Here is a 23596-nt window from a genome sequence, read left to right as displayed (position 1 = left end):
TGGCCGATACAAATGTCTGAGTGCAGCTCTGATGCCATTTCAATTTATTTCAAAGACTAATTCTGATCCACTAAAATTTATGGAAATTCCAGAAATAATCCTCTTTATAGAAGACCTGCTATTGCTAATGTGAACTAGTTTATATTCCTTCTTCTAAATGGTGTGCTCATTAACTAAAAAAAGGAAATGTGAATTTTTTGGGCACCAATGACTAGACACGTTTTTGGTGCATCTCAAAGCTGCAGCTACACTACAGCATGAGAAATAGTTAAAAGATAACAGAACCATAAAATAAACAAGTTCTTCATATCATGTCCAAATTTGCTGGTAAGTCTGTTTTCAAACTAGATTTAATTCAAGGTCATTTAAGGAAAGTCCTTAAATATTTTCTCTAATTGAACCCCTGCAGAATATCTTATTAAACAGTAAAAGTGAGACTAAATACTCCCCAGCTAATGTGACTTAACTAGCTATGAAATAAAAATATCTGATTTATCACTAATATTTACCTATTTTAGAATTTCTTACTTACTGATGGTCTTTTTCATCGCTACAGTAGAAGAGTTTGAGTTTGTGTGAAGAATTCAGAATGGTTAAACATTATGAGTGTTTTACAAGTTTACAGCATAGTCATAATAAAGGATTTACATTTAGACAAGTTCAGGTCCACACTGGCAAATTATTAAACGGGCTGAGGCAAACACAGGGAGGTGGTTTGGTTCCAGAAACATAAACAAGCTAAAATCAAACTAAACTGAGGAAAAAATATTACAAAGAGGAAAGCCATGCAAAGAAAGAAAAGTCAAGATGAGGAGCTGCAAAATAACATGATTTAAACAACTAAAACACAAAAGAAGCTAGATCATTTGAGAGAATGTAAACTTTAAAGTGACCAAAACAAAATATGATGTAAAAGGAAAAGAATGACAAAAAAAGGAAAAATATGAAGAAACGTGTATTTTGAAAAATTGTTTCTTTGTTTATTTGCTGTTTTATTATTATTTTTTTTTTACATTTATGTGTTGTGTAAACAGCTCCTCATGATGATATTTGCATTTTGACCATCATTATTGTATTCATTTACTTATCTAAAATGCAGCCAGACTGAAATGTCATTTTACTAATGATGAGTCATCATTTATTAGAATAAACAATGAGTATGCTCTTTGAATTTATTACTTTGGGCCTTTTAATGATGTCACCGTCTACTGTGGACACATTATCACTGTGGATAATTTTTGTTTTTTCATATTAAAACAATAAGGCAAATAAACATGTTTTCATTTAGTTTCTCTCTAGCAAAGGGTTTCTATTTTTAAAAACAGCAATGTGATTATGAAAACATTAATAAGCTCTATCTGCACCATAAAAAAGAGGGGAAAGGGACTCAAGGTGTAAGGGAAATAAACTAAAGGTTTTACTACATTAACTATTCTTTTAGTTAACACGCTGAAACATGAATCTAGATCTGCATACAACCTGTAAATGACTTCTATAATTTTGATGCATTTCACCAGGGAAAGTCTATCATGAGCAAATTTTTTGTAGACTTAAGATGTTATTTCTTGGGTACATGTTCCAGACTCTTATTGTGAAGGACTAATCACAATAAAGCTGTGTCTGTTGAGTTTTTCTGAGTTTTACTTGTTTTAGTAATGTTTTCAGTAAAACACAATATTAACAAAAACAGAACATTCTGAGATATATTTTTGGACTTTTTCCTGAAAATAATAATTTAAAGGTGCATTATGAAAGAAGAAGAAGAAGAAGAAGAAGAAGAAGAAGAAGAAGAAGAAGAAGAAGAAGAAGAAGAAGAAGAATTAAAGCTGCAAGCTCTGCGCCGCTCCGGACTGGCCGGCAGTCTGGTGCACCCGGGCATGTCCGCTGAACATAAACATCGACCACCCCGACACCAGAAACCGCGAACAGTCTCCTCGTCTGCACCTCACCCTGACTCAGCATCTTCTCTGAGCCCACCATTAATTACACATCTAACCACTAGGGGATACTCTATCTTTACCACACTGGTGGTGTGATGACACAGACCAAGTTTAATGCTATTCTGACCACGTTTTTTGAAGTCATTGAAGGTTAAAGTTATCTAGGGGGCGCTGTGACCAACTACAGAAAAATCCCATTGAGGTCAACTTTGGTTGACAAAGATGGTTTTCTGTTATTTTGGCATCAATCAGACGTTGTCTGTGTTATCTAGAGCCAGAGAGCCGAAAGGGGGTGGAGCTACAGGGGTTTGAACCAACAACCACATCAATGTGTTTGGTGCCGTCACGTGATGACACAAGCCAAGTTTAATGCCATTGTGACCTTGTATTAGGAAGTAATTAACTCTTGATCTTATCTAGGGGGCGCTGTGACCAATTACATAAAAATCCCATTAAGGTCCTCTTAGGGAGTCAAAGATGGTTTTGTGGTAGTTTGGCATCAATCAGACGTTGTGTGTGCTTTCTAGAGCCAAAGAGCTGAAAGGGGGCGGAGCTAATGGGATTTGAACCAACAACCACATCAATGTGTTTGGTGCAGTCACATGATGACAAGAGCCAAGTATAATGCCATTCTGACCTTGTCTTTAGAAGTTGATAAAGTTTGAACCCATCTAGGGGGCGGTGTGACGATTTACAACTAAATCCCAAAGAGGTCATCTTTGGTCATCAAAGATGGTTTTCTGTTAATTTGGCATCAATCAAAAGTTGCATGAGTCATCTGCAAAGGATTCTCTAGAGAATCAAGAAAATTATGGACAACCCGAGCATTCTCTTCACAAGACTGTCTGACAATGGAAGAGTGTCTTCAGTCAGAGGCTTCTTCAGTTTCACTTCAACACTGACTGCTACTGGAGATCCTTCCTGCCAACAGCCATTGTAATATGCAATAACTCTTTGATGATGTGATTATTATTATTATTCTGAGCTACTACAGCAATCAATTTCCCTCTGGGAAGTATTTTTGAATTGAATTGAATTGATTTGAATTGAATCTAGAGCCAGAAGGCTGTAAGCGGGCGGAGTTAAAGTGATTTGAACAAGTGAGCACATATATGTGTTGATTGCAGTTGTGTGATGACTCCCACCATGTTTGACATAGTTTGGAGCTTTTTTGCAGAAGTTACAAAGGTTTATTGTATTTAGGGGGCACTGTCCCAAATTTAGGAAATATTCCATGAAGAAGTTTGTCGGTTGACAACAATCATTTGTGTGCAGTTTGATGTAAATTGCATCATGCATGTTTTATTCAGGGCCTAATACCTGTCAGGGGGCGGAGCCAAAGCAACATCAACCAATGACCACAGGATTGTGTTGGGTGCCTTTGTGTGATGACATATAGCAAGTTTGGTGCTCGTCTGTACGAGTTATTACAGTTTTAAAGGTATGTAGGGGGCGCTGTGGTGATATTATACAAAGTTCACCAACCGTCTGTGCCTCATTGGCTAAAGGGCATGATTGTTGATTGCCATGTTCAGTCTCGTGCAGATTGGAGGCTGTTTGCAGAAGTTACAGTCAAACGTAGGGTAATGGTGCCATGCCAGAATTCGCCATGGCATCAAAGCCCCTCTCTTTCTGGAAAGCTATCAGAACTGAATGGTCATTACACCATCATGGTCAGTGCATGACCTTAGTGTCATGTTGACTAAATTAGAGGGGACAAATATGGGCATTTAACCATAAAATAATCAACTTCCTATTGTCATGGGGGCAGGGCTTAGGTGATGTCAGCTGTCCACATTGCCACTGTCTTGAGATGTGGTCAGTGATCACACAGACAAAGTTTGATATGGATCTGATCATGCACATGGGAGTTATTACATCAAGTAATGTAATGGCGAAAGGTCAAAGTTTGAGGCTTAGCCACACCCACAACTTTCAACTTTTGAAAAATCCGACAATTGAATTTTTTTTCCTATGTCTTAAGAGTATATAGCACAAGTGTGAAGGCGATTGGTGAAAAGGGCGATGGGGCATCACTCTCCAAACTACGTGTGCGAAAACCACTAAACATAGTACTTGGACCAAAATGGCCGACCTCCTGTGCGAAATTTGCGCTGGCTCCAAGAGACTTTCTTGTATTTCCTGACACACTACATTAGTGTACCAAATTTCTTAATCCTCAGTCAAAGCATGGCTTGGGGCTGACAGTTTTAATGGCCCTAGGGGGCACTATTTCTGAAAATAGGCCACACCCACAAACCTATCACGTCTATTTCTTTTGGTGGTCCGAATAGGATCACTCACCAGAGAATTCGTAGAGATATCACGATAACTGAGGAACTGAGAGGCAAACATATTTCCATGGAGTGATGGCAAATTTCGCCATGCTCCCAAAGCCCCGCCTTTTTTCGAAACCTGCCAGTACTGGAGATCAAGTGACATCAACTTGTTTACTACTATTTGCCAGAGATTGCTGGTGATTGGTTGAAAGGAGTCCAATAGGGAGCTGTGAAAAAAAGAGTGGCATGGCAACAGGTCAAAGTTTGACGCTTAGCCACGCCCATACCTTTCAACTTTTGAAAAATCCAACAGTTCAATTTTTTCCCCTAAATCTTAAGAGTCTATAGCAGAAGTTTGAAGGCGATTGGTGAAAAGGGCGATGGGGCATCACTTTCCAAACGACGTGTGTGAAAACCACAAAATCAAGTACTTGGACCAAAATGGCTGACTTCCTGTGTGACATTGACCTTGGCTCCATGAGACTTTTTTGTAGGTCCCAAGGTACTACATTAGTGTACCAAATTTCGTAGTTCCCAATTAAAGCAAGGCTTGGGGCTGACAGTTTTAATGGTTCTAGGGGGCACTATTTCAGAAAATAGGCCACGCCCACCAACCTATCACATTCATTTCTATTGGGGATCAGACTAGGATCACTCACCAGGGATTTCGTGGTGATATGATAACTGAGGAAATGAGAGGCAAACATATTTACATGGCGTGATGGCGAATTTTGCCACGCTCCCAAAGCCCCGCCTTTTTTTCAAACCTGCCAATACTGGACACCAAGTTACCTCAACTTGTCTACTGCTATTTGCCAGAGATTGCTGTAACTGGGTGAAAGCAGTCCAATAGGGAGTTGTGAAAAAAAGAGTGGTGTGGCAACAGGTCAAAGTTTGATGCTTAGCCATGCCCACTCCTTTCAACTTTTGAAAAATCCAATGGCTGAATCTTTCCCCTATAGCTTAAGAGTATATAGCAGAAGTTTGAAGGTGATTGGTGAAAAGGGCGACGGGGCATCATTCTCCAAACAACGTGTGCAAAAACCACAAAATCGAGTACTTGGACAAAAATGGCCGACCTACTGTGCGACGTAGCGCTTGGCTCCAAGAGACTTTTTTGTAGGTCCTGAGACACTACATTAGTGTACCAAATTTCGTAATCCATCAAAGCATGGCTTAGGAAGAACAATTTTAATGGTCCTAGGGGGCGCTATTTAAGAAAATAGGCCAAGCCCACCGGATTTTCACATCAGATTTTTTGGGGGCCGGACTAGGATCACTCACCAGAAGTTTTGTGGCGATATCTTAAGAAATGACGAAATGGGAGGCAAACGTATGGCCACGACGGTACACCTGACCTGGCCGTGCCGCCACAGACCCGCTCTCTTTTGAAAACTCCTATAAAGTGACGCCAAGAAACACCCACTTGTCCTGAGTTACCAGCTACAAATTTGTGGTGATTAGGTGAAATGGGGCAATTTGGGACCTATCACAGTAAAACTTGACCTTTTTGGTCCTGAGTGGGTGGGGCTTGTGTGATGTCATCATCCGACCATTCAATTTAGTTTGTGGCTGGATGTCGAATGACCACAGAAATTTTTGTAGCTATTCGAGTAGTAAGTTATAGCCATTTATATTTTTTTGGCGAGTAGTCGAACTTCGAGGCCTGGCCACGCCCCCTCAGCATATACGAAACGTCCGTTTTATTTTTTCTATTTGATCGCCCATCCCTTCTGAGCAATTTCCCACAACTTTCGAGACGATCGTGCAAAAAATGATCGAGTAAATCAATCAGAAGCAGAAGAAACAGCCAAAACGGGGTCAAAATCACCACTTCAAATCAAAATGGTCGACTTCTTATTTGATGTTGACCATGGTTGCAAAAGGATTTTCTGTGCGGACTGTTGAGTACTACAAGTGTACAAAATTTCATAACTGTACAACAAACTAAGGTTTATGGAGGGGGGTATTTTTCACATTCTAGGGGGCGCTGTGGAGCTAGTTTAATTGTGATTTTTTGGGACCTTTAAAATACAAAATTTTACACCACGCCTGACATATGTGCAAAAATTCCTGAGTTTTCGGGTATGTTAAGGCCTCCAAAAAGCCAATTTACTTGGCGGAAGAAAAATAAACAGATGAGATTAAATAGGCCTTCGCAGCGCTTTCGCTGCTCAGGCCTAAAAAGAAACAATTCTTTATATGGCGCCTCTCAAAATAAAATTCATGAGGCGCTTCACAAGAACAAAATTTAAAAAAAGACAAAAATTTGGACAAATTGGGGACCTCAGGGACCTGCTGGGGATGTAGGAACTGAGAAGTTCACCAATGTATGATGACGCTTGTCCATGTAAGGCCCTAAAGACCAGAACCAGGCAGCCAGTGAAGCTGAAGGAGGAGCAGGGTGATGACTGAAGTAAGATTGACATCCTGTGGTCAATTTTGGCTATTGCAGCCCATTTTATAAACTACTGAGTAACGTCATCACTCCTGTTACATGTGTTTTTGTTGTAAGAAGATTCTAGATGACGAGTCATACATAGTAAGTTCACTTTTGACTAAGTAAGTTGACTGTTTACTTCAAATCCACGGTTAGCTTTGTTAGCTTAACATTAGCCTCTAGCTTTCTTTGCCTGATATTAGAGCAAAACAAAAAGATGCTGTGGCTTTTTAGGGGTACAAAAAATAACTTCTAGGTTGCTCCTGTTTGCTGGCTTAAGGTCTTTATAAAAAATTCATGCGTTTCAGTTTCACTGGACAAAGTTGAATTACAAAGCTGCCGTGTTTGCCAGTGCAGATCTGGCTACCCCGCGGGCTCTCAGATAGTGAACAAAGACTATGTCCCTCTTTGGCCATTTTGAAAGGAGGAAAACTAAAAAAAAAAACAGCCATCTCAGAAGGAAATCTGTTTCAATGTAAGCTTCATTTTCAACATGACTTAGACATTTGACTGATTATTAACTGTAAAATACTTACATATTGTACCTTTAACATTTTTTCCTCAACATTTTATACTTTTCTCTTGATATTTTCTATCTCTTTGTTTTCCTTCCTGGTGCCCTTAAAATTCTCCTGAAATGTGGGCATCCTTCATACAGTGAAACCAGTAACAACATCCTCTTTAATGATGTAGTTCACACTAACCCTTCTTTCTTTGCCAACTAAAGGCACGTGTTTTCAGTCACATATATCTTCTGCTTCAGGTAAAAACAAGACACTAAACTAACACAGCAATCCAAAGCAATTTTGAAATTATATGATGCAGTGATGTAACTAATTATTTCTAATTATATCCACCTTTTTGCCTTTAGATTTTGCACACATTCCTGCAGCTGTACTTTCTACCTGCACTATACAGATGTGAGTCTACAAGCTTTAGTGTGTTCCTCTTCAGCAAAAGTCGGGGTGGCCTTACCCTCAGTGGATGATCCGGACAGATCGATGACTACGTACACCTTCCCCTCTGGCTCCAGGTCAATCTACGCCAAAAGAAAAAAATAAAAATGAATTCAGAGATAAATTACACAGCTGAATGGTGAGTGCAGCAGGGGGGCTGTGCTGTGGCACAAACAAGCAAGAGGTCATTATCTTCACTAGAATTACAATTCTCACCAGCACTTGTATCATTATCACCATTAGCATCACTGTCTTTATAGCTGTTATTCTAACATCATTATAGCCCACATTTACTCCTGCTTTTGAAAGCTGTTTCTGATATGCTGAGTTTAAAAGCTTTCCCATTATCTTGATTTATCCTTTTGATAAAATATATCTCAAGAAATAGTTTCAGTTCAAATGGAGACAACATTGACTTCATTTGATTCAGATTTGGTTCAGTTTTACTTCAGAAGTCTGCTTGTCTTTAAAAGAGTTAGACATTTTATAAACTGATTAGGAACGCTCACAGCATCACGGAAATCATGTGAACCCTTCAAACGTTATTTCATTGTTCTTTAAGACATTTTAAATTTGCTTTTGTTCTGGGCCTACTGTGGTCGTGCCAAGGGTGGGCTGATAACATAATGCTGCTGTCATCATGTTTGTGTAGGTGGCGTCAAAGTAGCATCCTCGTGAATATCAGGATGCAGCTTTTGAGAGCACCAACTGAAGATTAGCAGCATTAAGACGTTGAGTGGTGAATTGGGTGTAGAGTTTCAGGTGAAAATATCACAATTTCTTTTGTTTGTATTGTGTTGTTTTTCACGAAGAAAGTGCCTTATTGCGTGGTGTCTTATTAAAACGTCACATAATAGTTTATATGATGCATCAAAGCTGGAATTTTCCTAACAGTATAATCAGTGTTGTGGGTGCATGATGAAGTGGAACTGCAAGAAAATGACCCGAACAATGAATACGTCTCATTAGAACAAAGAGGACATGAGCTAGGGCGTGCTTCACTTTCAGCTAACTACTACACATAAAAACACATCAGCAGAGGAGAGACGAGGGTTTACTAAAGACTGTGGCTGGATGTGCAGAATGACATGTTCTGCTGTAAAAAATAAAAAACTATGAAGCAACACTTGTTTAGTTGAAGCATTAACACACAATATTATCTGTCATCTTAAACCAGTTAATTTTGTGTTAGAGCAGCTGGATTTCTTTCTAGCTGAACATCCAGAGCAGCATGGAGACCATGCAACTGTCCCCAACATCGTCAACAATGAGTAGGGATGTACAATGCCATCAAAATCATCATTTTTTAACATATCGTACTGCTCTGATAAACAAGAAAGGGCTGTTATAAGCAGCCATTGTTTTCTTTCAGCTGCCATTTGTGTATGTGTTTCAGGAGAAGGGGGTAGTCATGTGGTAATTCTTTGATCATGTGACAGTTAAGGATTTTGTTATGGTAAACGCATAAAATTTTCCCCATCCAACCAGCAAACGTAATGAGATAAATGTGGTTGAGCGACTCAAAAATGAAGCAGTGTCAACTAAGAGCTGCAGTGTATGGTCTCCCTTCAATTAAAACTTAAAGGAGACATAACATGAAAAACCCACTTTTTTATCCGTTAACACAGTGTGTTTCACATTTTAAGTGTCTAAGTGAGCAAAAAGGCTTATATTATTCACTGGAGTTGCTATTTAGATATTTAATAATTAAGTTTTGGGCATATTTGTCCACCCGTTCAGTTTTTCAAATTATCTATTAAATCAGTAATTTATTTCGTCAGGATAACTACCAAATGTGGTAATGGCCCTCGGCTAAACACAGAGCCAATCCGCCATTTTTTCATCTCGCTAAGATTTTTTGTAGTCCTATTGGAAAAATGCAGAATGTCTGGTTATTTTAGCCACACACAGCTCAAAACTGTTCCTCGTTTTAAGGAAGGGTGGTGTGGCAGTATTTAAACCCAGGAGCTGATGACACTACTGCAAAAAAAAAAAACAGAAGAAAAAGTAGTGTGTGTGTGTGTGTGTGTGTGTGTTTGTGTGTGTGTGTGTGTGTGTGTGTGCGTGCGCGCGCGTGGTTCGTTCGTGTCTCCTGGCTAGTAAGTACCGAGGGCTTCATCTATCTAAAAGGAGTCATTTCCATCTGAATGTGGCAGCACCGGGACACAGCAGCAGAGCGGTAAGCTTCATATAACTCTAAAATGTCGACAAACTTTACTTTAGGTTTACGGGCATTAGAAGCACTAAAGCGTTAGCATCCGGCTTGCTATCGCTAGCACAGTATGCTAGTAAAGTTAGCACCCAGATTAATGTGGATTTGGCTGATTTTTGTGGAATAAAACGTGATTTCTGATCAACGCCTTCTTTTACACCAGATGATAACCTCCCACTGATTGTAACAGCAGAGAGCCTGTGTGTTATTCTACGTGAGTGTGATGTAATCTTAGCATCCAGTAAATAAAGTCCCATATCAGCTAAAATGCAGCGTGACAAAGTCATTAAAGTGCGTCAACACAGTGGATTTAATAGTTTTAAAGAACAATCTCTGAGTGAAGTGAGGTTAGTTTTTTGTCTCACTGCAGATATAAAAACGAACTCTGCATCAGTCAGACGCAGCAAAGCTCACCGTCTGTATGAGCGTGAGCATCGGAAAGCTGATCAAATCAGCTGTAAAATAATTAAAACAAAGTAAAAATGTTCCTTTGCTTTTTAGAGTCCACATCCAGAAGGCTGGAGCCGTGTTTCACTGACAGGCTGTCAGACTAACGCCCTGATGAGCTCAGCTGGGACAAACTGGTCTGATGTTTAGGTAAGTGAAGATCTGCTTCTCCAAGTCCTTGAGATGCTAGTAAAAATAATTTAGCCAGCTTGCTAATGTTACTTTTCTTCTCCTCTAAGGAACACAGAACGCTCGGATGTTGGAGCTCACGTCACCTACTGAGGAAGGAGACCCACCAGTAAAGAGACGGTCTGGACCAGACCAAAGTGAGTGATGACACACCTCAGCCACCCTCATCATTAAGAACACCTCACCCCCTGAATCACTCCGTCTGATGACAGCAGAGTGATTTATTTGATGTTTTACTTGTTTAGTCTGTTTAGAAATTATTGAATTACATTATTTTCTGTAATCGACCATCTGATCTGGATGTGTGCAGAATAACTTTCCCCAAGTTCAGCAGCAGCTGGCCTACAAAAACAGCTGCAGCATGTAGTAAGTCTGTCTGCACTGCTCTCTAATGAGCTTCCTTTCATAAGGAATCATTTGTATAATTTTAGTGTCACTATTTTATTACATTTGTAAGAATATGAAGTCACTGCAGCAAAGTGAACTTGTGAACAAACACAAACGTGACTATAAACATGAAAGCTAAAGAAACGACTTTCCTAAAGCTGCTTGTAAACAAAATATGTCATTAAAGTTATCGTCTATCATTGCAGAATATGGCGATGACATCATGGAACTGGTCTTTGGAAAAGTTTTCCCTGAACCAACTCCGTTTCTAGATGAGGTAGAGAAGATCTGCATCTCACCAACTCTCTGGTCTCAGTATTCAGACAACGGAGGTCTCCCACTGTTATCCAGGACCAGTTTGAAGCCCACATACTTCCCCTCCCTCATCATCAGGAAACATCAATCCGTATCCTGAGGACAACAGAAGACGGCAGGAGGACAGGAACTCTGAGACCTAGACACCAGCACCGAGACACAAAGCACCTGTGTGCACAACGCCTGTTTAACTACTAAAGCCTGTTTATTATATTGTTCTACTTATTTGCTGTGAGGTTAATACTTAGAAAATTTGTATTTTAATGTAAACAATAAAAAAATCACTGATTGTATGTTTTCTTTTAGATGTAATGGTCCAAACTCCGCCTTGTAGACATTTATTGCATCCTGTAGGTAAATACACAGAACAGGCTCAGATCCAGGATGACCCAGCATGCTCTTCTTCCATTCTGGCTGTTAGGGATTGTATCAATAACTCAATGCCTACTGATGTTTCCACCTAACGGTATTTATTTAGAATGCAGGTAAGATTTAACTATATTTGTTAGCAAAGCAGACTGATCTTGGGAGTTTCACTGCAGCACTGATGTCCACCTTTCTGTACACATTAGAGAGAATTACCACTTTACAGCTAAACACATTTAATAAAGATATGGGCTACGCATTGCAGACAATAAAAACAAAGTTCTAAGCATTAGAATTATAATGATCACATTAAAGAACATTTGGAGGAATGTTCTTTATTTTTGACTAGAATCTCAAATCTTTAAATTAAAATGTAACTGCTTTTTATCCATTTTCAGCCATTAAGACACCCAATATAAAATAAGACTACTTATAAAATTATTTATAATTATATGTATGTATATATATAGATAGAGATCTTAATAAAATATATTTTAATGGTGTTTTAATGAGCTGTATAATTTTTTAAAACATTTTTATAGAAATAAATAAGCAAGCAGCATTCCTTGTGTGTGTGCGCGTGCGCGAGCCTGCACGCTTGTCTCGTCGGCCGTGACGGATGTGTGTGTGTGTGTGCGCACACGTGCCTGTTCACTTGTCCCTCCGTCGGCCGTGACGGGTGTGTGTGAGTGACTACAGACAAATGCATGAGAGAGTTAGCAGCCTTGGAACAGCTTGATGAACTACTCTCCCCACATGTTTTAAAAATGCTAATATGCTATGCTAAATCTGCTATGCTAAATAATGATTTCTCTATAGAACTACAAAGTCCGGCTGGGGGAGGAGAGTACAGGTCTGCACTATGGAGGGGGGCGGAGTTTACAGCTCCTCCTCCAGTTTAAAGAGACAGTACCCAAAAACGGCTCGTTCTCAAGACTCTCCTCAGAACAGGGGTAGATGAGGGTCTGTAGAGCAACAATAATGAGGAAATCAGACCAAAGAACTGCAGTTCCACTGTTTTTAGACCCCCAACTGAAGGATTTAGATGTAAAAAGGAATAACTTAAAAGCATGTTATGTCTCCTTTAACAGGGGGCATCAATTAAAAAGTTGGTGGTAGAAAAATATTGTTTAGTGTCTTAATATATCAAACTAAAAATTTAAAAGTGCTCTCAAGAGAAAAAAGAAGATCCGCTGCTTGGCGAAACATGTTTGCTTTACAGTCTCATCCAAACTCCTTACAGTAGTCCCTCACTGTAACGCGGTTCACCCTTTCCGTTGATAAATAAAAGGCGACAGTGAAAATTGACATTAACGAAAATCTAATTAGAAAATACAAAAGATAGGCGAATGGAAAAAAGAACCAATCAGCAATTGGTATAGGCAGGGCTAGATGAGAAAACAACCAATCAGTCTCGAACCGGCCTCTGTTTGAACAAGCTAGCGGTAGCAGATATGCTGGCGACTAATTTACGGTATGTATAAAACTAGAAAATGTCCGTGGCTGGGAGGAAACCTGGCAAACACTGTTCCGACGACAACGTGGTGTCCACGACCAAAAATGGTTGCAGCAGGACGGTTTATCTTGGTAAAAAATTGTAACATTAATTTTCCTAAATCTCCATTCAGATACATTTGTACATGTCTACAGTTACATGTATAATTGTTATTTTGACAATTAGTTACGTGTAGTTAAACATATAGCATCCCAGCTAATATTGGTCTGACGAGAACGTCCGGTCCACGACCATAAATTGTCATAGTGGGACGGCTTAAATTGGGGAAAAAAATAATTAATTTACAGAACATTTCCTAACAATCCATTCAGATACATTTGTACATGTCCACAGTTATCTGCAGTTACGTTTTCTTAACAATTTGTTACGTGTAGTTAAACATGTAGCATCCCAGCTAATATTGGTCCGATGACAACGTCATGTCCATGACCAAATTTGTCGTAGTAGGACGGCTTAAATTGGTAAAAAAAAAAATTACAGAACATTTCCTAAGAATCCATTCAGATACATTTGTACATGTCTACAGTTATCTGCAGTTACGTTTTCTTGACAATTTGTTACGTGTAGTTCAACATATAGCATGCTGGGAATCAGGTCTAAGTGTACGCCCACTAGGTGACATCCGTTATAGTCCGATATGACCTTCTATGATAAAGCTGCGCTTCCTTGCATGGTTAATACTGCAATAACACATTATATAGCCAAGTTTTTATGACGTCCACTGACGTCCTTACAGATCTAAATCAAGGCTGTGCAAGAACCTGAAATTCACGGCCAAAGAGTAAGTTGTTTCAACTTTCATTCGCCTTTAAAATTAGCATTAATAGTTATAATAATTCATATTTTAAAATAGTAAACTTTTAAAGTATCGAACTGATGTCGTTTCAGCTGTCACTAAGCATTAAAATGTTTGCTGGGTTTAGCACCATTGGCGGTAATAGAAATATTTTCGACTAAAAATACTTGTCAAAGGCATCCACCTTACACACCGAGGCCTGTATTCATAAACCACCTGTCCTCTCTCAGTGAAATACTTCACATTACTATAAAACATATGTATTATAACATTTTACTGACAGTAAATCATTACTCATTTTTAAATATTATCTGACAGACCCTATACACACAACCAGGCAAAGCTATTTGAAAGATGTTGATGGGCAAAAAATAAAACACACCCACGTACAGTTTTTCAACATATAATTACACATACAACATACATGCAATTACAGAGATTAGTAAACGTAACAGAGCACGCTGAAGAGGCAGACGACAGGAAGGAGAGAGTGCAGGAGAGAGTGAGAAAGAGAGGTTTAAATCCTTCGTTAAGCTCTGGGACAGCAGCAGCAGATCCTCTTATGCAACAGTCAGACTTTCACACACACACGCTTCCATCATGCATTGCTGAACATGAGACACAAAGAACACAAACAAATACAAAATGAACTCTCCACTCTCCCCCATCCCTCTCCCTGGTCTCATGGTAATCACAGGCCCATTGCATCCATCATATGCAGCAAAGACACACAATCGTGCAGAAATATTACCATAAAACACATCCACATTTTATAAAATGAACATGACAGCTATTACTAATCCACGTTTTGTTGTTTTTGTTATATTCTAGGAATTTAACGCTTTAACTTTGCTAATTAAGATCAAAGACCAACCTGAACACTGTTTATTCCATTTTTCATTTATTTAACTTACTTTTGACGTCTTTTCTGTCAGATTTAAATAATTTATTATTTAAATATAACAGAAAAATCTAAAACAGTAAATACAAACTAAATAAATAAACAAAACTATCTGCAATTAATATAAGTTTTTTTTTCACTTTTTGAAGAAAAATCCTCATAAAGAGAAATTTCTGTTTTTCAGTTTTTTTTACAACTCTACAGGCTGCATCTCAAACAAAATCAACAAAAATGACATAATGTGCAAATAAACATGCAGAAATACTTTTGTTATAAGTGTGACACATAACAGCATGGGATTTGTGACCTATAAATGCCATTGAATTGTAGATGTCTACCCTTGAAAATGATGTGCTAATCTCCAAATGCTGCCTCTTGCATAACGGTGCATCTCAGTGGGGATTTAAGCTGAAAGATGGACTCAGACTGATTTGGAATAGAGTGGAGCAAATGGACAGCACCATTATTGATTCAGTGCTCAGTTTGTGAGGTGTCACGTCCGCCCGAAACTGCACTGGCCCGGTTACGGGTGTTTTCATTCCTTTACAGGGAATTCATCTCAGCTTTCATCAAGGCAAAAACTTCCGTTTAGTCTCAAAACAGGGAATAAATAATTGTGTTCCTGCACATAACACATGAATGTGGTGTTTTAGCTCAAACCTGGCTTTAGAGTCTGGGCTGCAACAGACGCAGCTCTCAGTGAAGCAAATCAGACCCAGCAAGGCCTGGTCTCATAACAACAACAGCTTAATTAATCAGGACACAGGATTACCGTCACCACTGAGTTAAAGTCTCGTAACCGGCTTTGGGGGGGCACAATAAGAAAACCCAGAGAAGACGTTTTTACACTATCATGCTGTTGTAATGATATTGTATTGCAGTTATTATCTGTTGCAGTAGAAAACGTACTTGCCTGTTGCATGTTTATAATCTAAAACACATTTCAGAAACTCTTAAAATGCAGAAATAAGACACGATCACAAGCTGTTGGTCATCACGTATGGTCTGTCCACCGGTGTGTCCTCTGTCGTGGTATTAGCGATCTCAGATCACTTCTGTGTGTGTTTTTAACATCACCAGCATAATTCAGCAGGAGAGCTCTGTGAGAACTGTAATGAAACGCCATCTAACCCCTGAAGTGGCTGCTGGTTTTCTGGAAACTGTTAAAAAGATCCCTCCTATTAATTTAAATGCCCCCTGTGATTTTATCTTCAATGATTTTAACAGTAGACTTAAATCTACTCTGGATTTGCTCGCTCCACCTAAAATTAAAAAGCTACAGCCAAAACCGGCTTCCCCTTGGAACAATGAAAACTTAAAAATGTTGAAAAGATCTTGCAGGGTGGCGGAGAGAAAATGGAGGAAATATAAGAACACAATTAATAAACAAATATACACTGAATTATTAAAATCATACAACAAAGCAGTTAGAAATTCCAGAAATAATTACTTTTCTAAAATCATCTCTGAACACAAAAATAATCCCAAAATTCTGTTTTCCACAATTACAAATATTTTGGGTCGTGAATTTAGTTCTCTCCAGAAAACCCCCTCGGATGCTCTCTGTGAGGAGTTTGCAGCCCACTTCAGAGGGAAGGTAGACACCACCAGATGTAACATTTCATCCTCCCAATATCATGCTGCTCCCGATCAATCTGAGTGTGTGTCTACCTGAGGAAACACAGGACAGTTTTGTCTTGGATGAAGCTGAGATTATTGATAAAGTTTTCTCCTCAGTGAGGCCCACCACATGTGTTCTGGACCCTATCCCCACAAGGTTTTTCAAACAATTTTATGACTCATTTAGAGATGAGATTTTAACTTTGATGAACTGTCCCCTTCAGACGGGGGTCTTTCCTGCTGCTTTTAAACGGGCGGTGGTCAGACCCCTGTTGAAGAAGAGCAATTTAGATTTTAATGACTTTAACTATATTCGACCAGTATCCAACTTACCATTTTTAAGCAACATTTTAGAGAAGCTTGTTTTAATACAACTTAATGATTTTATCATCCACCAACATGACCTAGAGAAATTTCAGTCTGGTTTTAGGGTGAACCACAGCACCGAGACGGCCCTTCTGAAGATTTTAAATGATTTTAGAACAAATTATGATGCCCGGAGGGCAACAGTGTTGGTTCTGCTGGATCTAAGCACTGCCTTTGATTCAGTAGACCACACTATTCTTTTAACCTGTTTAAAACAGATCGGCCTTTCTGGTGCTGTTAACAGTTGGTTCACTTCCTACCTCACAGACAGGACTTTTATGGTGAGTTTGGATACCTGTTCCTCTGGGGTCCACAGCATCACATGCGGTGTGCCTCAGGGTTCAATTCTAGGCCCAGTGCTTTTTAACCTCTATATGCTCCCTCTGGGCAGCGTCATCAGGAGACATGGGGTGAATTTCCACAGTTACACTGATGATACACAGTTGTACATCTCTGTGTCTCCTGATGACGCACAGCCAATGGATACACTTTTTAACTGCATTTTAGATATTAAATCATGGATGACTGACAACTTTCTCCAGCTCAACCAAGGAAAGACTGAAGTTTTAGTCATCGGTCCTGAGACCCAGAGAGAGAAACTTTTACCTAAACTGCAATCAATGTCTTTTTATCCATCACTACATGTGAATAATCTGGGTGTTATTTTCGACTCTGAGCTGACTTTTATCCCCCACATTAAAAAAATCACAAAAATAGGTTTTTACCATCTTAAGAATATCACCAGAGTCCGCCCCATTCTCTCTCAGGCCAATACGGAGACGCTGATGCATGCTTTTATAACCAGTAGAATTGATTACTGCAATGCCCTGCTTTCTGGTCTTCCCAAAAAGAGCATCTCAGGTTTACGACTTTTACAAAACTCAGCAGCACGTGTCGTGTTGAAGACCAGGACGCGGGAGCACATCACTCCAGTTTTAGAATCACTGCACTGGCTCCCCGTATATTTCAGGATCAATTTTAAGGTTCTTTCTAGGGCTGCACGATATTAGGAAAGCCTGCGATATTCGATAACAGTGCTTAATATTGCGATATCGATATTACTCGCGAGAAATGAACAAATACTAAAGTATGCAGTGTTGATGTCGTCTGGAGTGTGATGGCTGCTCTGGTTTTAAAGCAAACAAAAACTAATGCATGAATTCCATTACAACATAACATTTTTCTTGCAAAAATAAACAGGCAAGCAGAGAGATCCTGAGCAGCTATACTGCATCCCAACAGCAGCAGAAACAACAACTTACAGAAAAAATTTCTTAGTATGAAAAATAACACCTGTGTCTGGGCAGAATATGGGATGCCAACTGTAAATATAGCATTTCCATTAATAAGGGTTGTATAACTTACTTTTTGTGGATCTCAGTGTTGCGCGAGCTGGCTTAGCGGCACGCTGAAGCAGGACAAAGGCTTTAGTGATGCTTTTATTTTAGTCAACATATCAACAACTCCTCCAGTTGTGTGATTCTCATTTCTGTTTGAGCTGCCATAAACCCAGTCATGCTACACAACCCCACATCAGTTTACTCAGGGTAAAACCAACACAACACATGGGCATTATTCTGCCATTCTTCAAGCAGGAGGATGTAACCAAGGCACTAGTCGTAAGGGGTCTAAGGGGGGTAAGGCATGTACGGATAGTTTTATAACAAACGTAATGATTTATGAATTAGGACCATAGGGGGGCTCAATAATGAATGTCTAATTTTATAAATGTATTTATTCTTTATTCGGGTTTATGTGTTTTATTAATGTCAGATGGAAAAAAGATCAAAAACATCTGAAAATTTTTGAAAAATAAAAATGAAATTGACATTAAGACATCAATTTTCTTCCTCTCTGATGTCTAAAAATAAGCAAACTAAAATTGTTCAGCTCAGTTCCCAATTACAAAATGAATGCGATGCGAAGATGTGAAAACAGAAGATGTTCGCTTGTGAAATGACCAAAATGATTTTTGGTCAGCACTGAAATCAGGATAACTAAGTTGGGAAACACTTATAAAGTTCACAAGGAACCTTAAGCCTTCAGTTAACATCAGGATGTGGAAGAGTTTTGCTGTTTGTTGGTTATTTAAATAAAAGCGTATAAATTATAAAACCAATACTGTTTTATACAGTAATCAACATAGAATTCCGTAAAAACTATTCCGTTTTCTACATAATTGATCAGTCAAAGCATTAGCCTGGCCTGCCAGACTCGTCCTCTGTTTAAGTCTGCACAGAGAAAGAGTCTGGTAACTCACAGGCAGAGAGGCACATGAGGGGCAGGACTAGCCAGCTCAAAAATAACCAATCAGAAAAAAGATGGAATGAGACAGGATGCCGACTGTACCGCACAACGCTGTAGTTTTTTTTTAGCTGTAATGAAAAAAAGGCGTCTGGCAATGGCGCAAACACCTTTTATTCTTTTAGAAGAAAGGCTTTAAGCGCATCTACTTGTTGTGGTTTTAAAGACATTCAAGTCATTTAGAACAGAGGAAAGAACCACAGCAAACTCTGCAGCTGTCTTTGTTGTTTATGAGAAACTGAGCATTGTTGTGTGTGACGTCTGCTGTAGTCAAAAATGGCGTTTAGCAACAACACATGCATCTTTCTTCAGAAGAATGGCTTTTGGCGCTTCTACTTGTTTTAAAGACGTGTCCAAGTCATTTAGAACAAAGGAAAGAGCCGCAGCGAACTCCACTTCAGTCGCCATGTATATGACAAACTCAGCCTTATGGTGTGTGGCGTATGCCTGCTCAGCGGTGATTGGCTCGGTTAGAATTCTCATGGGGTGGGGTTATTTGAATAGGAGAGTTCCCAGACCCTTTCTCTGTGCAGAATTAAACAGAGGAGGAGTCTGGCAGGCCAGGCTATCAAAACATGGAAAGGCTATAAAATAAATACCAGAATAAAATTTCCAGTGGCAAATGTTAGACCTTTATCTCCAACTCAAATATAGCAGCAGGAACAAGACCACTTTTAAAATGTTCTGTATCTCGGAATAACAAGCCTCTATCCAGAAGGCTGAATCTCGCTGTACAAAAGGTGAGTCATCCAGTAAAATGGATTTAGCTCCGTGATGTATCTGCCTAGCGTACAGGGAGACTGAACACAGATCTGACTCACCAATCAGACGTCAAGACCTTTGAACTCTCTGCTTTAAGAAGTTTGGAAAGCGGATATTCCAGGTGCTAAAGTAACGTGACACGTTAAAAGCACACCACCTTTATGTAGATCATATAAATCACAGTCCCAGAACTAAAACTAGTGGAAAAGAAAAACTAAAAACATCAGGAGTTTATTCGTTTTCAGTCACTGATTAACCAACAAACCATTCCAGCGCCGATAAACGGCATGTACCGTGATGAAAGCTGGCATCCAACTGACCGCCTTGTTAAATGGATTGTAACGTGACTTGGATTTAACCCGTAATATGTACAGACACACACACACACGTGTGGAGTTTTCCAGCCCTAACGACAAACGTTGGGAGGAGGGAGAGCAGGAGAATCTAGTGTGCCTCATTAATCTTGTTAGTCCAATTAGGACACTGATGGAGCCAAGAAGACTTCTCAAACTCTTCAAGTCACTCAGAAAGCAGAATGTGCAGTGATTTTAAAATGAACTTCAGAGAGAGGTTAACACACACCAGCTTAACTCTCTTCTGTTCATTCTTTCTGATCACTCTCACACATGACTGATGGAATAAAAGACCATATGCAGCAGCACAGAGAAGCACTCAACCAGGCAGACAGGGCACTCAAAGCTTGCATTATATCAACACTGTGTAGCTAACCCCCTCCCACTCTCCGTCCATCTAGCTCGCTATCGCTGTCCAACCAGACAGCTCTCTGTCTCTCTCAGGAGCATTTAGTCTCAGTGACAGCCTCCCACATCCATCTGTCAAATGACAAATTTCGGCTCAGAGAGCATTCACGCGATAACATGTGTGTGTTTGTTCCTCGTTCTATCAAGCAGCAACTCGAGCACGCACAGGAGGTTCACGCTGAGTGAGACAGCATGAGAGTCATGCATCTTTAATGTAACATCACAGACTGCTAATAATGTAAGAAGAGCTGAGCTGTGCTGGCGGGGGAGACAAAAGACAGAGGACAAATTCTCCTTTGGAGTCTGAGTGCCATAGAAAACAAACAAGCTCGTCGCCCGCCACAAACGATGACTTGAACAACTCTTTTACAGCTGCTGGACAGGAGTGGATTTAGTAGAACGGACATTCCTGATCGAATAATCAGACCTGATTAGTCACTGAAAAATCTGAAACACTGAGGAGATGTGTGTGATATCCAGATGGACCGGCAGACGGTCTGATGAGCAGCCTCTCAAGATCAGTCAGTCAGCAGCGCTGGATGAAAACAACCTTCACGAAAACTCAAGCTGCAGAAGGAATCTTTGTCTGGACCAGTGTGAATGGTGGAAAATACCTAATGCAATATTATCTCTAATTTTATCACCACTTTTTTAACTTTAAGTCAAAGGTGAATAGTTTAAATAAGGTCTCTAACTATCGTGATGCTTTTGTCATCTTGTGTAATAAAAACATCTGACAAAGAAGTGATTGTTTGGTGCTGAGGCCTTTTAAACAAAAATAAAACTGCTTTAAAATGTCTAGCTCGTGTTAGCGGTGTTATATTAGGAGTTCAATACTCAAAGACAACTTAGATCACAGCACCAAATACATTTATCATGTTCAGTTTAGTGAATAACTGCCACCTAACTGTGGTTGAAGAGTTAGTGTGTCCTAGCAAACCAAGAAGCTAGGTTGTCTGGTGGCATTTTGCCATTAGTAATGTGGTAACCAGTGGCTATAATGAGTTTACAAAATGGATATTTTTATGTTTTATGTTGAGAAAACTAAACAGGCCAATAAAAATAATATATTTACGTGTGTGTGTGTGTGTGTGTGTGTGTGTGTGTGTGTGTGTGTGTGTGTGTGTGTGTGTGTGTGTGTGTGTGTGTGTGTGTGTGTTTGACTAGTTCAGATGCAGAGTCAGCTTTATTGTCTGCACTTTATCCTCCTACTATGACCCAGTCCTCTCAGTGTCAGGTGAGGCGAACATGGTCAGCTACCAAGGCAGTAAAAAACTGTCTAAGTTTTGGATTGTCTAATGTAATATTCAACAATTTAGTTAAGAAAACATTAATTATAAGCTGTAACTTTTGTTGACTGGGGGACAAAAAGTCATTTTGCTATCCTTACCACACAGAAACAAGAGGTGTAACAGAATGAAATGACTGTTTTCCACCTAAATGTCATGTCCCCCCTCTCCTCTAACACAGAACTAGTCTGCATGAGATATTGCCTCAAGGTCTCATGCATTTGGGGGGGCTGCTGCTGTTTGGATCGCTGGCTGTAATGCGCATAACACACAAGCTTGCAAAATAAAGCAGGACAACACCTGTCCCCCTCCAGCTCGGCTGTGTGACTGCTACCCTCACCATGTAACCCTCATGCCCATGCTGTCTCTGGAGGAGCAGATAGGAAACTATCTCTTGTAACTTAAAATAAACCAAAGCTTCCTCCCAGTTTCTCTTTAAGCTGAATTTAACATCAGTTTATCATCATGAAACAAAAGAATAAAGTGGAACAAGAACTTCTATCTTCTATTTCTCACTCCTTTTCACTTCTCCGTGTCCCTAAATAAAACAGACAAGACAGAACTCCTTCAGGCTTGAGTTACTTGTGGAAATAAAACATCAGAGCAGTCAGTGGTAGAGTCGAGGATGCTGTTAGCCAATCAGAGGCGAGATGTCCGAATATCAGAAAATACAACTCCAAATCCTGTCGCCTAAAGCTACTTTCTTCATGCTGAAACAGATGCACCGGAGCTTTTTTCCTCAGAGTACAACTTACAAGTCATTCATTCCTACTAGAGACCACAGCAAATGTTTAAAAATATGAGTGGCGGGCCTCTTTAAGCAGCAGACTGTGAAACTTTACAGTTCCGGATTAGAGTGAGTGTTTTATTTATCAGTTGTGTAACGTTGTCAATGTCAATGTCAAACTCAGCTTTTGAAAATCAATCTTAAAATCAAAAATAACCTTTTGATAGCTTAAAATTTCACTTGGTAACACCAGGAACATTAAAGATAAACTAAAATAGTAATTTGTTTCATCAAAAATAATATTGTGACAGGAAGTTTTTCTATACCACCCATCTCTATGGAATATCATTAATAACACTAAAGACATCTGGTTAGTCATTAATTTACTGGACTTGAAAAGATTAAAGTATAACAAAAATGCATTTAAAAATCTGTTGACTTTATCTCATAAAGGATTCTTTAACTTGTTAAAGACAGATATGTCTCTGGACTGTGTCTAAGTGGACATCCTAAAAAAGACAAGTCCCAGGTCCAAAAAAGAAAGAGGGCAATGAGAATTCATTTCACCTGCTGCCCCTGAGCTCTCGAATGTCCTCCCATTTCTTCCGTTCCGTTGAGAACATGCAGTCATCAAGCCGCAGCGTGCAGACACCAATGGTTGACCTGCTTTGGCATCAGCTCGCCACGCTCAATTTTCAGTGTGTGAGTGAGTGCATTGTCACTGTGACAGCAGCACATCTTAAATCCAGCTTTTCCTATTTCACCAGCAGGTCACAGAGGGGTACGGCTCATAATGTCATTGTCCAACAACCCGGGGTCTCTGGGTCAGGAATAAAAGTGACTTGGGATAAAAATACAGCTGGAACAATACGGATAATCGGAGGCATGAAGAGAAGGAGGACAGGATGGCACAGTGCTGTTCTACGAATAAAATCATATTAATACTAATGGTTTCTATGATTGATTCTAGCTTTAAGGTTGTTAGAGGACAGGATACAGAAACACAGGAACCAATATTTGTTG

General features: G+C 39.5%; 1 protein-coding gene across 1 annotated transcript in view; it reads right to left on the bottom strand.

Annotated features, from left to right (window-relative positions):
- The window catches only part of prkcea (protein kinase C, epsilon a), a 57343-nt gene that overhangs the window by 18798 nt on the left and 14949 nt on the right, over positions 1-23596 (bottom strand). Inside the window, exon 2 of the mRNA XM_015962915.3 lies at positions 7635-7698. Within this exon, the coding sequence (XP_015818401.1) occupies positions 7635-7698 (64 nt within the window). The remainder of the gene's footprint in view (positions 1-7634; positions 7699-23596) is intronic.

This window comes from Nothobranchius furzeri, chromosome 16 (genome assembly GCF_043380555.1).
Source record: "Nothobranchius furzeri strain GRZ-AD chromosome 16, NfurGRZ-RIMD1, whole genome shotgun sequence".
Taxonomy (NCBI): domain Eukaryota; kingdom Metazoa; phylum Chordata; class Actinopteri; order Cyprinodontiformes; family Nothobranchiidae; genus Nothobranchius; species Nothobranchius furzeri.
Note: the sequence above shows the minus strand (reverse complement) of the source record. Positions and strands in the feature narration are given on the sequence as shown.